General features: G+C 40.5%; 1 protein-coding gene across 1 annotated transcript in view; it reads left to right on the top strand.

The window, feature by feature from the left end:
* The window catches only part of JPH1 (junctophilin 1), a 144,106-nt gene extending 127,053 nt beyond the window's left edge, over nucleotides 1–17,053 (top strand). Inside the window, exons 4-6 of the mRNA XM_040354441.1 lie at nucleotides 2,871–3,499; nucleotides 8,345–8,440; nucleotides 15,735–17,053. Of these exons, the coding sequence (XP_040210375.1) occupies nucleotides 2,871–3,499; nucleotides 8,345–8,425 (710 nt within the window). The 3' untranslated portion in view covers nucleotides 8,426–8,440; nucleotides 15,735–17,053. The remainder of the gene's footprint in view (nucleotides 1–2,870; nucleotides 3,500–8,344; nucleotides 8,441–15,734) is intronic.
* Nucleotides 17,054–17,633: the final 580 nt, after the last annotated feature.

Raw genomic sequence — 17,633 nt, 5'->3', positions numbered from 1 at the left:
GGCTGCAATATAAGCCCTACCCCGAAAATAAGCCCTTGTTTAAAATGCTTGTAAAATCCTATAATCCACTCTATTACAGTATTATATAATGTACAATGTGTGTGTTTCTGTAATATAATTGAAGGGAAGTGAGCTCTGGCAGGTCACAGAATCGCAAAGCGGCGCTAATAATAAAGGTATTTGGCACAATTATATTACAGAAACACACACATTGTACATTGTATAATACTGTAATAGAGTGGATTTTAGGATTTTACAAGTATTTTAACTCAGTTCACACTGGGGATTCCTGTCAGGCAAGGATGAAGAGGGGGCGAGAAGACATCACATTACATGGTAAGACCTACTCCAAAAATAAGCCCTACTGTGTCTTTTGTTGCCAAAATTAATATAAGACCCGGGCTTATTTTCGGGGAAACACGGTAAGTCACTTAAATCTGTCCAAACAAGAGTCTAGTAGACATCCCGGGTATGATAAAGTTTGAAACACAAAATCATAAATTATAATATAATAAATAACTATAAATAATTATAACAAATAATAATCTAAGAATAATAACAAATATTCAATAATTTAATCAAATCAAAAACACTGAAAATTGCTCAGTTGCAGAATTGTCGCTGTCATTACTTTCAGTGTTTGATGACAAATTTCCCCACAAATCACTATCGCTCAATTCTGCAAGTGATTCGAATTTATTATCGCTGTTTTCTAGCTGGTCTAAAACTACTTTTGACGTAAAGGGACACTTTTTGGTTGCCATGGACAATCTCCAGTCTTCAGGCAGAAAGAACAATATAGTATGTATAATATAAAACTACATGCAGGGCACTGGACAAAGCAGTAGGGACAAAAGGGATGTGAAATAATTTGATACAGTAATGTAATCTGGAAGATTACAGTGTACTGTATGTATTGTGTGTTTTTAACTTTTTGAATTTGTCGCCATGCTCCGTCCCCCGTCCCCGTGCGTTGCACCGCTCACAGTGAGCGGAGCTCGGCACTGTGATTAATCGAGCAGAACACACGGCTCGCTCACACAGTGGGGAGACATCATAGGACATATATATCTACCCCATATATCGCTATATCCACAAAAAAGCTTTTCTCTCAATCAAGGCTAAGTTGACACAAGGCACATCTCTCCCCACAAAAAAAAAAAAAGGGGGGGGGGGGGGGGGAGAATGCGTCAGGACAACCATAGGTTTGGGTGATTTGATTTTGGGAGCACCTTCTGACTTTATTTTCATTTAGGGTCACATGATTAAAATTTTGTCCTGACACATTCTTTTCCCCCCTCCCCTCCATTTTTCTTTTTTGTGGGGTGAGATGTGCCTTGTGTCATTGTAGCCTTGACTGAGAGAGAAGCTTTTTTGTGGATATGGTGATATATGGGGCTCGTCCAATAGTGGTTATTTGTGTCCGCTCCTGTGTTATACACTCAGTGTATGACCAGGTCCCGCCCCCGGCGCTTGCGTCATTGGATTTGATTGACAGCAGCGCGAGCCAATGGCTGCGCTGCTATCAATCTATCCAATGAAGAGCCGAGGAGCCCGGGCAAAGATCGAGCACGTTCACGTCACAGAACTTTCCAGGGCTGTTTTACTTTCCAGGGTAAAACGGGGGGGGGGGGTGGTTTCCGCCAATCAACAGATGTTTTTTCACCTTAATGCATGGGATGTATTAACGTGAAAAAACATGAACCTTCACTACCCCTTTCATTTATATATGCTCTAATACAGCCCGGAGCCTTTATATTGAATATAGGAGGAAATGATAACCCTCATATTGTCTATATGTATATATTCAAGAGAATTTTTCACCATTTAAACTTGGTAGATGTTAATATTACTACATAGAGATAGAACGTTGATTTTTATATATAATCACATTGACCTCATCTTATAGGTATACCTGATATGGTCTTATAAAAACTTTTTATGATTTACAATAAAGGTTACGTTTTAGTTAAGTGGCTTTTTTGGTGCATAAGGAAGCACACCCGCGTTTAGTTCTACTCAGTATACAGCCAGCATTAAAGTTTGCAGGAACACACTGAGCATCATGTTTTACATGTTAGGCCCCGTACACACGACCAGTTTCCTCGGCAGAATTCAGCTTCCGACCGAGTTTCTGGCTGAATTCTGCTGAGGAAACTGGTCGTGTGTACACTTTCGGCCGAGGAAGCCGACGAGGAGCTCGACGAGGAAATAGAGAACATGTTCTCTATTTCCTCGTTGTTCTATGGGAGCTCTCGTCCCGCCGAGCTCCTCGGCGGCTTCAGGGCTGAACTGGCCGAGGAACTCGATGTGTTTGGCACGTCGAGTTCCTCGGCCGTGTGTACGAGGCCTCACAATGTCTTCAATATTTGGTTGTTTTAAACATAAATCTTTCCTTACAGGAAGCTTGGAATGTGCTGCATTTCAAAATGTAATGTTTCACCATTCTGCTAGCTATGCACAAGGGTCAGACAAAGAACTCTGAACCAAATGTAGATGATCATCACAGTGGGGTTTATCTAGTGTATTTATAAACTGGTATCATGTGACCACTCCATGCTATGCATACCTTAAAAAATAAAAAATTAAGTGAAGGTGTCACTACTCAACCTCCACATCATTGGGTCACTTCTCCATTATATATTAAATGTATATTTCAATGTAAAAATACATATTAAGCAGTTAAGGTTTCTTAATTTAACTTGTGATGGAGATTTTTCTTTTTTTCTTTTACCATGAAAAATTTAAACTTGAGATAAAGTATCGTTAGGAAAATGAGTAAAACATTTGCCTATCTCGGTCTGTGTATATCATGCATGTACATTTAGGTTAAAAAAAACAGCATCTTATATTGGACTTTATTTTTTCAGGACCGGATTATATCAGGCAAAAATTTCAAGAGGTTGTAGAGGTTAAAGAGATTGTTGAGGAAAAGCTGCCCAAGAAGCCTCCATCTCCGAAAGAGTCTCCACATTTTTACAGGTTAGGAACAACTCCTCCAGGAACACCAGAACAAAAACGGAAAGAACCATCAAAGCCTCCTCCGCAGGATTTAAAGAGAAAAAATTCTAACTCTGCTATGGTACAACCTGCCAATCTTGAAAGGAAAAGTGCATCGGCTGAAAATCTACCTATTTCTTCCATTAAACCCATACCTCCTAAAGCTCCTGTGAAAGAGGAGGCCATTTCTAAACCATCACCAAAGGCGTCTTTTAGCCACAATCCAAGCAGCACAGGGAATGGGGAGCTGCATGCCGACTTTCACAACTACTATATGAACCCATCATTGCCTTCAGTTGTTAAAGAAGACTCCAACCCCAAAAGATTAACAGTTGCAAATATGCCGCCACCCCTAAAGCAAAGTCCCAAGAAACCACTGACAAAGCCAGAAGCCAAAGAGAGCCCACCTGAACCAAAAGTCATGAAGTTGGAGAAAGCGGCACCAAAGAAGCAAATCAATACAGATTTAGTTCCTCCTGTTGAAAATGAAATAAACTCCGTAAGTATTGACACAATGAATTGAAAGGTCCAGACCTTTTGTATATATATATTTTTTCTAATGGCTTTTATCGTCTGTCCCTCTGTCTATTAACAGTGCCTGTTCAAACAGAGTGCTTGCTGCTTGTGGCCCATGATACAGTCAGAGCTGAAAAACTGATTTAGATTTTAAACAAGAAAAGATAACAAACTTTATGTGCAGGACTACGAGCCATCACAATATTACTTAAAGAGGAGTTCCAGTCTTTTTTTTAAACTTCCAATGAGCCCCCCCCCCCCCCCTGTACAGTGCTAAATGAAAAAAAAAATTTAGTTACTAAATACTTTTTTTATATATCTTCTGGTGGCACTTCCTGTCCTGGCCGCCTAGGACAGGTGATGACGTCATTGACTCCTGGGATATCAGTGTCATCTATCTCAGGAGCCTTCAGGAAGCCTAATAATGAAATTTGATTAACAGGTTGCCATAACAATGGAGCAGTACTTCCACAGCCATTGACATGGCAACCTGTACCCAGTGTCATTACTGCACAGGCGCGAGATCGGGAGGTGCATGCTGGGTAGCCAGCTGCACTGAATCCCGGAAAAAAAAAACAAGTGGGCTTCAGATGCCCACATCCTGCCTGCTTCCGAGATCTGGTAAATTTTTAAAGATGTAAAACTAACCAGCATGAGTACTTTTCTAACAGTAGTCTAATTTGAATGTACTAAGTAATAACAAGCACAGGGGAGCTTTTTTAAAAAAAAAATGATTATGAGGATTGGAGCTTCAATAGAGAATTAAGAGGTTTTCCCTGAGAAGAAAATACTCTCTAAGGGCTCACTCACACGTGTGTTAATTATGAAGAATAAAGTTCATTAACACGCCTATAGCATTTATGATGTGTTTTATGAAGTGTTGAAAAAGGGTAATGCCGCATAAACACGGTATTGACACACATGTGAACAAGCTCTAATTTACATGTTCATTGTGTATAGCTCTTGACTTCTTAAAGAGAAATACTGCCAAGCACTACTTACATCTAATCTAAGCTTATCATTCATTCCTGTTTGCCAGGGACAGCTACGGTTTTGCGGAATTTGCCCCAGCAATAGAAAACATTTTGCGCGGTATCCAGTGCAGCAGTGATATGCAGACTGTTTTCTGTTAGGTCTCACTACAGTTGGTGTGCATGGCGCTGGAATGCTCTCTATGTTCTAGCACATGGCATAAAAAAAACCGAGGCTATCAGATGGAGATCACGATAGTCCGGGTTCCTGTGCAGCCTGGACCAGCCACAGGTTTTTCCATGGCTGTCCTCTTCCTCTCCCCTTTACTGGACCCTGATAATATTAAGCCACCAAGAGTGTGGGTGATTTTCCTGTAGCCCCCCTCCATGTATGGTGATAGAGACAAGTGCCAATAAGAGCCTGGGGGACTGAGCTGGGCATGGCAACCCTGGCTTTTCAAGTAACTCTAATCACTGCTTTTATACTGGCTGATCACTGTTGGTACATTGTATTCTTACTGCTTGGACATGTCAGCCCCATCTATGTATATGTGGGCAGTGTTTGGCTTTAGTGGGAACTTTTAGGAAGTGCCCTTGGTTGGTTCATGCCTGCCTGGCTGGTCTCGGGCGGTGCCAGTGCCACATATCAGTGCAGAAATAGTTGAAACTGTCATATTGAAACCTTTAGTTGTACTTTAACCTCCCTGGCGGTATGATTCTTTCAGATTTTTGGTGCTGAAAGCGGAACAATTATCTTGCATGGAAATTTGGCGTTTTATATTGTAGGCCTGTAAGTCTTAGGCCCCATACACACCATAGAATCTATCCGCAGATAAATCCCAGCAAATGGGTTTCAGCAGATAGATCCTATGGTGTGTACACGCCAGCGGATCTTTATCCGCGGATATATCTCCCCTGGGATGGATTCCAGCAGATCGGATATTCGCTGACATGCTGAACAAATCCATCTGCTGGAATCCATCCCAACGGATGGATCCGCTCGTCTGTACAGACTCACCGGATCCATCCGTCCAAAGGGATTCCCCGCACGCGTCGTAATGATTTGACGCATGCGTGGAATTCCTTATATGACAGCGTCACGCCCGTCGCCGCATCATAATCGCGGCGACGGCGCGACACGTCATCGCCAGAGGATTTCCGCGCGGATTTCAATGCGATGGTGAGTACAAATCTGTGGAAATCTTTGAGAGGATTTATCCGTGGAAACGGTCCGCTGGACCGTATCCGCGGATAAATTCTCTCGTGTGTATGGGGCCTTAGAAATAACTCACTTAAATCTGTACACATCCTGGGTATGATAAAGTTTCAAATATGAAATCATAAATTATAATATAATAAATAACTATAAATAATTATAACAAATAATAATGTAATTATAATACAAATTATTCAATAATGTAATCAAATCAAAAACACTGAAATATGCTCAGTTGCAGAATTGTCACTGTCATTACTTTTAGTGTTTGAAGATGAATTTCCCCACAAATCGCTATCGCTCAATTCTGCAAGTGATTCTAATTTATTCTCGCTGTTTTCTAGTTGCTCTAAAATCACAGGGAACGGAGCTTGGCGGAGGAGGAGACAGCTCACTCACACAGCGGGGAGACATCGCAGGATCCAGGGGACAAGGTAAGTAAACATGCCTGGATACTGCGATGCAATCTGGCTCAGGGATACCGCTAATGGTACTGGATTTCCACCCCAAGCCAGACTCGGGATTACCGCCAGGGAGGTTAACTGATTGCAGGAGCACTTTAACCTCCCTGGTGGTAATCCAGAGTCTGGCTTGGGGTGAAATTTCAGTACTAATAGCGGTGTCCCCGAGCCAGACTCGGGATTGCATCACAGTATCCAGGCAGGGAGTTGCTTACCTTGTCCCCTGGATCCTGTCTCCCTACTGTCTCCCTTACCTTGTCTCCCTACTGTCTGAGCGAGCTGTCTCCTCGCTCGATTCACACAGTGCCCGAGTGGCGCCGAGCTCCGTTCCCTGCAACATTACGACGCAATACATGTACAGTATACTGTAATCTTACAGATTACAGTACTGTATAAAATAATTACACACCCCCTTTGTCCCTAGTGGTCTGTCTAGTGCCCTGCATGTACTTTTATGTTATAAAAACTGTTCTTTCTGCCTGGAAACTGGAGATTGTCCATAGCAACCAAAAACTGTCCCTTTATGTCAAAAGTGGTTTTAGACCAGGTAGAAAACAGCGATAATAAATTAGAATCACTTGCAGAATTGAGCTATAGTGATTTGTGGGGAAATTCGTCATTAAACACTGAAAGTAATGGCAGCGACAATTCTGCAACTGAGCAAATTTCAGTGTTTTTGATTTGATTACATTATTATTGAATAATTTTTATTATTATTTGTTATAATTATTTATAGTTATTTATTATATTATAATTTATGATATTGTGTTTATCATACCCGGGATGTCTACTAGACTCTTGTTTGGACAGATTTAAGTGAGTTATTTCTAAGAATTGCAGGCCTACAATATAAAACACCAAATTTCCATGCAAAACAATTTGTACCGCTTTCAGCATCAAAAACCTGACAAAATCATACCGCCAGGGAGGTTGACAATGTTGTCACAATGATAATGCTGAGGTGCTTAATTGTTATGTCATACATTATGTGACGCATGTAGCATACTCAAGGGAAAAAAAAATGTATCTGATTGGTGAAAATGATCCCCATTGAAACCTATGCAGAGGATGACAACTCCGCATGGGAAAAAATAATTTCAAAATTGTAGCACGTAAATCCCCCATGTGACATTACCCTAAAGGCAAAAAGGACACAGTGCATTTCAGTTCCATAGAAGACCTAAAGGGTTAGCAGGCAGTGTATAAATAGCTTTAGAACTGAAGCACTAGCCCTAGGGAGTTATGATTACTTCATCATTGCGAGCTGCTTGTTATTTACATCTTAAAGGGGATTACAGTCTAGCTAATAAGATATTTCTATATGCAGTGTTGATTCAAAATTATAGCTGTGGGGATCTAATCAAAACATTACGTGTTTGTTTTTCTGCTGTGTTTGTAGAGTTTGTGTTTGAACCTAATTAAATAAACTTCATATATACTTTCAGACTGCAGACAAATTGTGCTTCCCAAGCCTCTCCTGGCAGATGCTTGTAGGATATGTTCATCTACATCAGGAATGTCAAATATAAATGAAACATAGACATGGACCACACTAAGTGCAATTAAATTCATTGTGATGTCACTCATTTTAAAACACAACAGGCATTGCTTAAAATAAAGCTTGTGTTCCCTTATATTGGACCTTTATTCAAGGGTCACGTAACCACAAATGTTTTCGTTGTTTGTTTTTGTGGGGGTCTGGCAGCATTGCCTGGCAGTGGGCAGCAGCATGATGTATAAGTTGGCAGGAAACAAATGTGTGCTTTGTACTGCTGTGCAACTCATTCCAATACAGGTTGCCGGTTCTGAAAGCAAAACTGGTAGGAGCCACTGTTGGTTTAAATGCAGGGAGCATGCCATCAGGGCTGGGCATGGAACATGTCAACTCTGATGATTACAGTGTTACAAGCCATATCATGAATTGGCACGGCGGCCTGTAGCACCAATTAGGTGTTGAGGGATGCAAACTAACCACTGCAGCATGGATCTGTTTACCTTCCCCCCCCCCCAAAAAGGAAATTGTTTTATTTATTTTAGTCCTTTGCAATTCTCTCAAAATACACTTAAAATAAATGTAACTTTGCGCTCTCGTTTTTTTCCAGTAGTGATTGCTTTAATTCTTAAGTGATGGTGCAGAATGACATCTTAAAATCTAATACTGGAATATGACTTTTTTTCAGAGACCTAATTCAATCATGATTGCCTTGGTGATGCTTTTAAATGTTGGGTTAGCTATACTTTTCGTCCACTTCCTTACCTGATTGCTGCTGGTACAGGTAAGATATTAAATGATAAATGTGTGTTCTCCTGTTTTTCAGTTGTTCTATTTGTTTTACTTAGCATGGAATACTTTTTATAAGTCAGTGCAAAGAATGTATGATATTCAATGAGAAATCTTCTTTCCTTCTAAGTACACTTTCAGTGCAATTTCAAGTGCACTTTGCACTGGTAGTTTGCACTTGTAGTGCAAAGTGGATTTGCCTTTCATAAATAACCCCCAATGTGTTGCTGCATTCAGAGGAAGTGTTTAGCTGCCTCTGAACACAGCAAAATATGCAGCCTTGGCCACCCATGAGAATGTATAATCTCGATCTGTTAATGACCAGTCCACTCAGTGTTATTTTTTTTAGTAGATTCTAGACTGTTAAACAAAGGATTCCACTTTCCCTGGAGGATTTTAGTTTATATTATAAAATATGCAAAATGAACTGAGAGAACAACCATCAATACAAGATGTAAAAGTCCAAAGTGCAGCGCTTACAAATGATAATAAATGTGTAATAGTTCAAATGACAACGGATTGAAGTGAAGATGAGAAAACTTTCACCAAGCTTCAGGGTGTACAAAAGACAAAAGCACACAAACACCCAGTGCAATCAATCGGCTTACCAGATAGACATGTAAAACAAGCATGTACCGTATTTATCAGCGTATAACACGCACCCTAACTTTAAGATGGAAGTTTCAGGAAAATAAATTTCCACAGCCCCCTGCGTATAACACGCGGGCACAGTTTACCCTCTATTTTCAGGGTAAAAAAACGGCAATAAATACAGTAATCATATGATGCAGAGGTTCAGTGGTAGATAGCAACACTTCTAAGCTTGATATGCAGGATTGGGTTGATCAAAAAACACAGATATTAGAAGATAATCAGAACTCACATAAAACAAATGGATTGTAGTGCAGTCATCAACAGGGCATAACACCTGCCCCATGCAGTGAAATTATTTCTCTATTTCCACTGCATGGGGCAGGTTTTATGCCCTGTTGATGACTGCACTACAATCCATTTGTTTTATGTGAGTTCTGATGATCTTCTGATATCAGTGTTTTTGGATCAACCCAATCCTGCATATCAAGCTTAGAAGTGTTGCCATCCACCACTGAACCTCTGCATCATATGATTGCATGCTTGTTTTACATATCTATCTGGTAAGAAGATTGATTGCACTGGGTGTTGGTGTGCTTTTGTCTTTTGTACACCCTGAAGCTTGGTGGAAGTTTTCTCATTTTCACTTTTCATCATTTGGACTATTACACATTTATTATCATTTTTAAGCGCTGCACTTTGGACTTTTACTTTTTGTGTTTGATTGATCTACAAACTGTGCTGGCTGCTTTTTATTTATTTCTATTGTTAGCGCAGATATTTGTTCACCCTGTATACAATACACTATGGGTTAAGAACAAGGGATTATGGCAGGGAGATCTCACAGCCAGAATCCCAAAGTCTGGGGCAATTTATTACACCAAGTGCTTGATCAAGAGGACTGGTCTAGTAAACTTGATAGATACCTCAGTTGATCAGAATGAAAGCGCAAAACCAAAGATGTGGCTACACATGGGAAAGGATTAACTAAAACTTGAGCATGCAAAAATCTGGTGCAGCTGTGCAGCTTCCAGGTTTTTTTTTTGTCAAAGCTAAAGTTAGAAGCAGATTAGCTACCATGCACAGCAGCACTAGATTCTGAGTGCTCCAGTTTTAGTAAATCCCCCCCATTTTGTACATTGTTTTGCCCTTTAAGCACCCTGGAGTCCCTGAACTCGGAGGTTTAATATGCAAGCTGTGGTTTTCAATTTAGAGCTTGTCGCCCCTCAATGTGCACCTCTGACTTCACTGGTGAAAATTGCAGGTTCCATGCTGAGCAACTATATAGTTTGGAAGCTCTTGGGTTTGCAAGAAATTTAGAAAGCCAATGGACTTTTCTAACATTTTTATGAAATGCATTTATAATGCTGCAAAATAAGATCAGTGACAAAATGAGCTCTCCATCTATATAATATAAAGATTTTGACCTCAAAGCCTAGTCCAGATCTGCTGTCTGACAGTTTCACATATTGCATACTAAGCACAATTCAGCCGAAGCTTAAAGGGGTTGTAAAGGTAAAACATTTTTTCCCTAAATAGCTTCCTTTGCCTTAGTGCAGTCCTCCTTCACTTACCTCATCCTTCGATTTTGCTTTTAAATGTCCTTATTTCTTCTGAGAAATCCTCACTTCCTGTTCTTCTGTCTGTAACTACACACAGTATTGCAAGCCTTTCTCCCTGGTGTGGAAAAAACCTCTTGAGGGTGGAGGGGGCGAGCAGGAGGGGGCGAGCAGGAGTGTCAGGACGCCCACTTCTATCTGCAAAGTAGAGAGTGTCCTGACACTCCTCTTCAAGAAAAATGGCTGCACTGATGAAAAATGTATATATTTGTAAATTTGAATGGAGGACATACAACATAATGCTAACTCTTGAAAACACTTAAAAACAGTACCCATAGACCTTCATTGGCATACCCTCCTTAGATATACACATGTTATATATACACAAACCATTATTACAATGTATAGTCCAGACAATATGTATATCTTGTATTGAGGGAAAGGTTTCTGCCGATGACTAAAAAAAAAAAACACACCCAAAGTGGACTTGCTTTCTACTTACAACTAACTACTAATTACAGGAAGTGGCAATATGCATGAAGCTATGTTGGTCTACCCTCCTTGGAGAACCCACTGACGCCTATGGGAGATTTTGGACAATGGCAAACCAAAAAACAGCAACTAGCTCAATATAACCCCTCCTACTCCTGGCATTCCTCAGTTTTTTCCTAAGGTTGTAGGGCACAGGTGTCAAACACAAGGCCCACGGGCCGAATCCGGCCCTCCAGGCCATTTCATGTGGCCCTCGCACCTCTCCTGCAGCTGCAGGAGAGCTTCAGCTCTCCTCTGGTCCTCCTCCAGACCCCTACTTTCTGCTTTCAAGCAATGCATCCAGCTTCTTGGCAGCAGCAGCATAAGGAAATGGGGTTGCACTGTGATGTAAGGGAGATTAGGGGACTCAACTTCTGATGGTGGGGTGGCTCTTGACATCTGATATAGGGGGAGGGGTGCGCTGGACATCTAATCTCACAGATACAGCCGGCCCTTTTGAGGACAATCATAATGCTGATGCGGCCCACAATGAAATTGAGTTTGACAACCCTGCTGTAGGGAGAATGGATGCCTTTTCATTGCGCTGCTGAGAAAAGTTTGACTTTTCTTGCTAGCTGTTTTTTTCTTCAATCACAATCTCTCTACAAGCTGTTCTGGTTTCTGTAACTGGCTATCCAGATTAGACTTCCAGTGCTGACTTCACATGTCAGTGCTGGAACCAACTCATGGAATGGAGAATCTGTCTTATCTGACTTAGACACTACACAAGTCATAGTTTTTCTTCCCCATGAGAAACTTCAAACTCTCTGCTTCCAGACTTTTCAATCCAGGAGTCATATAACTTGTTTAGTAATATCCTCTTCATACCCCTACAATTCAACATCCTGTCATGGGACAAGTCAGCTCAGCCCTATGACAGACTGAACTATCTGACATGAAAGACCAGGTTGTCTCTGGCTGGATGACCTAAGAATCTAGCTCTGGAATTAGGAAAGTCCTTCCTTCTGATATCTTTGAAAATCCTCATGACAATGTCGGTCTCCCAACCTGGGACAGAGTCCTAGACATCTTTGTTGGTTCGAGGGACATCAGAGAAATATCATCTCCCAATCAACATCCTGGAACTTCTGACAATTTGCAAATGTTAAAGCGGAGTTCCACCCACTTTTGAGAGGTGGTCTTAAACAAAAGGCCACCTCTCCACCCCTCGTTTTTGGATAGTATAATTGTTTTCTTCTTCTTCTTCTTCTTCTTCTTCTTCTTCTTCTTCTTCTTCTTCTTCTTCTTCTTCTTCTTCTTCTTCTTCTTCTTCTAACATACCTTTTTATGAAGTACAGCCTGTACTTCCGATCCATCCTGTCCGCGGCGCAGGACATCATATACTCTTCTTCGGCGAGCCCCCCACTGTCTTCTGGGACCTGCATGGGTCCCAGAAGACAGCCAGTTATTCAGTAAAGCGATGTGCGACATGCGCAGTAGGAAAACGGGCAGTGAAGCCGCAAGGCTCCACTGCTGGTTTCCCTTAATTAGAATGGCGGTGCCTGCACCCAATCTGATGGACAAATCGGCCTTGGGGGGGGGGGGGCATCGCGGGCTCCCTGGACAGGTAAGTGTCCTTATTAAAAGTCAGCAGCTACAGTGTTTGCAGCTGCTGACTTTTAAAAAAAGTGCAACACTTTAAACAGCTCAACTGTTGAGTCATCCAATTAGGATTTGGTTGGACAGCACTGCAGCAGTGGGATACATCAATCTCTGATACAAGAGAGGTAGGAAGAATTCTATCTTGGGAAAACATTACATTCCAGTCTTGTACACCATTTACATCCCAGGCTCAGACAATTAGAAGGCAGATTTCCTCAGGTGGCAGTGCCTAGACCTGGTAGGTGTTCCAAGACTTGTTTCACAGGTGCAGGATGCCAGATGTGGACCTCCTAGTCTCCCTAATCAACAGCATGGGATTAGTACAGCCTGATCTATGCTTTTCCTTCCTAGAAACTCCTTTCTTGTCTGCTGAACAGGATCAAACTAAGAGAGCATTTCAGTCATCCTCAAACCTCTGGATTGGCCCAGACAGATGTGGTACTCTGATCTGATGAGACTTGGTCTGGGTCGTCTGTCTCAAGGACAGCGCTGGCCTTCACAGCATGGCTGTTGAAGTCCAAATCTTCCTTCCCATAGGGTGGGTCACTCTACTTAGAAGGCCTAGACACAATTTTTAGGCATAAGGTCTTTCAGGTGGTTCTTTGAGGAGATGCAAGCAGTCCCCAGTTCTTTTATTTCTTTTGTACCTGTTAATGTTTTGTTGCTGTTGCTCACCCCTCGGTTGCACTGTTTTTGGGCACCCCAATAGTCTCTGAATTGCTGTTTCCTTCAATGAGCAAGAAATCATTTCTTTTGGTTATTTACTTAAAGTGTTACTAAAGGTAATTTTTTTTAAATTAAAATAATAAACATGTTATACTCACCTGCTCTGTGCAGTGGTATTGCACAGAGCGGCACTAAACCTTCTCTTCTGGGGTCAAATTTATTTTTTATGACCAATGGGAAATAGTAATTTTTTTAAAACAATTTCTGGACTATACTTTGTTATAATATTTGTGTATATTTCCTTATAAATTGATATAAAGGAGTATCAAAACCACAACATCCCAAAGATGAATTAGTAAGCAGAAAAGCAGAACACTGTAGAACTTTCCAGGTGCTCACACCTCAGGAATGAAACACAATTGACTAAAGTATTAAACTTCATAACCTTTATTTCACACAAAATGCAAAAGGAGTTATTAGATCACCAGTCTGTTTCAAATCACCTTTCTCAACAAAGTCACCTCCACTGATTATCATATTTTCTGTATGAATATTGGGCTGTCTGTATGGTGGGTGGGATATTCAAGGTGTTTTACTATGATTGGAGTATTTTTCTTCATGCATGAACTGGTGATCTAATTACTCCTTTTACATTTTAAGGCCTCATGTACACTGCTGCTGGTAAACGGACGTTTAGGAGCAGTTGGGCATTTTATTCAACTGCTCCTGAACTCTCCTCTGTTATCAGTACATGTACACAGTGTCGTTTATAGTCATTTCTAGGCAGTTGAGTTTAGAGGCTTTTTCTGGAACCCAAAAAAATGCGTTCAGAAGCTGTGTTTAGAGGCATTTCAAGCGCCAACTGCGGCTAAACGCAGTAACTCACATTTAGCAGAGTTTCGTTTACAGACGTTTTTCATTTTAACAAAAATATAAAAGACAATTCAAACGCTTCTAGATGCAAACATGGCTAAACGCCCATTTTTTTGACGCGGTTTCTGGCTGTCAAGTTAACTCATTCTGGAGAGGTTGAACAACATCCCGTGTCCATGAAGCCTAATGCCACATACACATGACCGTTTTTCATGACAAGAAAAATGAAATTTTTAAAATTGGTCATTAAAAACGAACGTGTGTAGGCTCCAGAGCATTTTTCTCGACGTGAAAAATGGGCATTAAAAATTTAGTACCTGCTCTATTTTTTTCTGCGTTTTTCACGTCGTGAAAAACGATCGTGTGTAGGCTTTAACGACGGGGGAAAAAACACGCATGCTCAGAAGCAAGTTATGAGAAGGGAAATTTGCATAATCAGCTCAAAGGGTGTCGCCAATGGAATGGAACTTCCCCTTTATAGTTCCGTCGTACGTGTTGTATGTCACCGCGCTTTGCTCAAGCATTTTTTTTCACGATCGTGTGTCAAGGCAGGCTTGACAAGAATCACGTAAAGAAAAGCGTTGTTTTTTCCATGACATTAAAAACGGTCGTGTGTAAGCAGCATAAGGCTTCATGTACACAGGACGTTTCAAAACCTCTCTATCTCAGTGTACATGAGGCCTAAATGGTTTTAAGACATTTTGTATGAAATGCAAGATATGAAGTTTTAATACTTTTGTGGGTTGTATTTTATTCCTGAGGTTGTTCTGCTTTTCTGCTTATTAATATTTGTGTATAATTGCTATACATACATCTTTGTGTATATTTAGGGAGGATATTCCATGTCATTAACAATGTCACAACCTAATTTTAGGCAAGTAAAGGTTGTAATGTTTGATTTCATTCTTTACACAACATTTACTTTGTGTCTTCACGTGTTTTCAAATCGTTTTAAAGAAAAAGTATCACTGTAGATGCACTGTTTAGTCAAAAGTAAGTGGACTACCCTTCAAATGATTGAGTTCAAGGGCAGAAACCCAAGTCCATAAAGACATGATTCGAGGAATGTGGTTGGTAAAGAGCCCCTAACCTCAACCATATGCTACACCTTTGGTATAAATTGGAAAGCTGATTGTGAGCCAGGCCTCTTGTCCAGCATAAATACCTGTCCTAAGAATTAATCGTTGGCTGAATGGGCAAAAATCCCTGCAGACACACTAACAAAAATCTTGTGGAAAGCCTTCCCAGAGAAGTAGAGGCTGCTATAGTGACAAAAGAGGCCAATTCTATCTGAATGCTGTTGGTTTTAGAATGGGATATCCAAAAAGTTCATATAGTTGTGATGGTCAGGTGTCCACAAACTTTTGGTTCCATATTTCTTGTTTTAATAACTTTTCTGTGTCAGTTATATATACAGGTCTTTTATGTCTTACATTCTCTGAAATTTCCTTACTTTTATCTTTGCAGTAACGTTCGGACAACCGGAGATGTTGGCGCACAATTCCTGTTGTTTGTGTCATAAGCCGTTTTTATGGCACTTGTCAAATACGGAGACAGGAATGAGAAGGCTTGGGTTTCAGCTTGGAAGAGAGATCGTTGAAACTTAAAATAAAAAAAGTGTACATGTCTAAGCCTGTGGGCCTCTGATCTCTAGGTAGTGATTCTTGGGCGCCATAGAATAAGGAGGTCAGACGCCATGTTTGAAGACACAAATCTGCTGATACAGTCTAGTCAGTGAAGAAGGCCGCTGTACCTGTCCCAGCAGTGTGTGATTGAACTGGAAATGTACAGAGCAGCACTTTTTGTTGACGGAAGCTAACAGCTGCCTTACTATTTTACTGTCCTGACGTTTATAGAGTGGAGATAGAAGAGCCAGTGCCAGCATAATGTGCTCAGAGGATTTAGTTGCTGTGGATGCAGTTCCAAAGTTTGCTTCTATCTCCGAAGAAATAGTTAGCAGCATCACTCACCAGTCTTATTCTATTACCTGCTGCTTTTACCATCTCCTGCAGCATGTTGGAAGATAGTGTCTCATTTGCTTGTGCTTGGAGGCTAATTTCTCTGTTCTAGTATACCTTTATGGATAGCCATGATTGTTTTAGTTTTTATTACAGAAAAATTCACACAGATTTATATGTGGAATCCAACAATCTGTAACTAGTCAACATTTAAAAAAAAAATGTTTATCTTATATTCTGAAGTTAAAATAAACCTGTCACAAGCCTGGAGTATTCAAACACAATAGGATAGATAATGTTACAACGAAGAGTAGGTTATTTCTTCAAGTAATAGTTGTACTTGGTCCCACCCAAGTCTACCTATTGATCAGTGAACCCGCCCATCACTAGGGTAAGCAATAGGAAGGCAAGGAGGTACAGTCCCAGATTCTGCTGTTACAGAACAATTCAACCATAAATAGGTTAGAACCAGGGAAACAACCTTTATAAATGCATGTTTCATCAACCTGTATCTCTGGCTCTGCTATATTGTGTGACTCAAAGTTTTCACTGAATGTGAGCACTCCTTATACGTTTTTCAATTAAATGCTCAGTTGGTAATGCCCACAACTGTGACAGGTTTACATAACTAACCCGTTTTTGAACATTGAAGGAATCCATTTTGTTAATTGAATTGTTTAGCTGAATAATTTTTCCAGGAACATACAGCCAGTTTTTCATTAAGTACGGTATTAAAGAACTGTGCAACATTTCATCCAGACTGTTCCAATAACAATTATAGAATAGTAGTTTTGAAAATGTTTGTTAGACCTTCATACTTCTTATAGCCAATGCGCATGTGAAAGCATTAAAAAAAGGACTATGTTTCTGTGACCATTGCAGGTTAAACCAGGTACAAAAGCCCAGATTCCATGATGCACAATGGATATAGGTTAAAGCAGGGTTTGACAAATTTTCTTGGAATCTAGGAGCCAGCTAAAAAAGTTAGGAGCCAGAAAACGTGCCCTGTCACGATGAGCTCGCACGCAGAAACGAACACATACTTGAGTAGCGCCCGCATATGTAAACAGTATTCAAACCACACATGTAAGGTATCGCCGCGATCGTTAGAGCGAGAGCAATAATTCTAGCTCTAGACCTTCTCTGTAACTCAAGACATGCAACCTGTAGAATTTTTTAAACATCACCTATTCACCTATGGAGATTTTTAAGGGTAAAAGTTTGTCGGCATTCCACGAGCGGACGCAATTTTGAAACGTGACATGTTGGGTATGAATTTACTCGGCGTAACATTATCTTTCACAATACAAAAAAAAATTGGGATAACTTTACTGTTGTCTTATTTTTTTATTTAAAAAAGTGTATTTTTTCCCCAAAAAAGTGCGCTTGTAAGACCGCTGCGCAAATA

Source organism: Rana temporaria, chromosome 5, assembly GCF_905171775.1.
Source record: "Rana temporaria chromosome 5, aRanTem1.1, whole genome shotgun sequence".
NCBI lineage: Eukaryota > Metazoa > Chordata > Amphibia > Anura > Ranidae > Rana > Rana temporaria.
The sequence above is the reverse complement of the archived record's forward strand: the minus strand, read 5'-3'. Positions and strand labels throughout refer to the sequence as shown.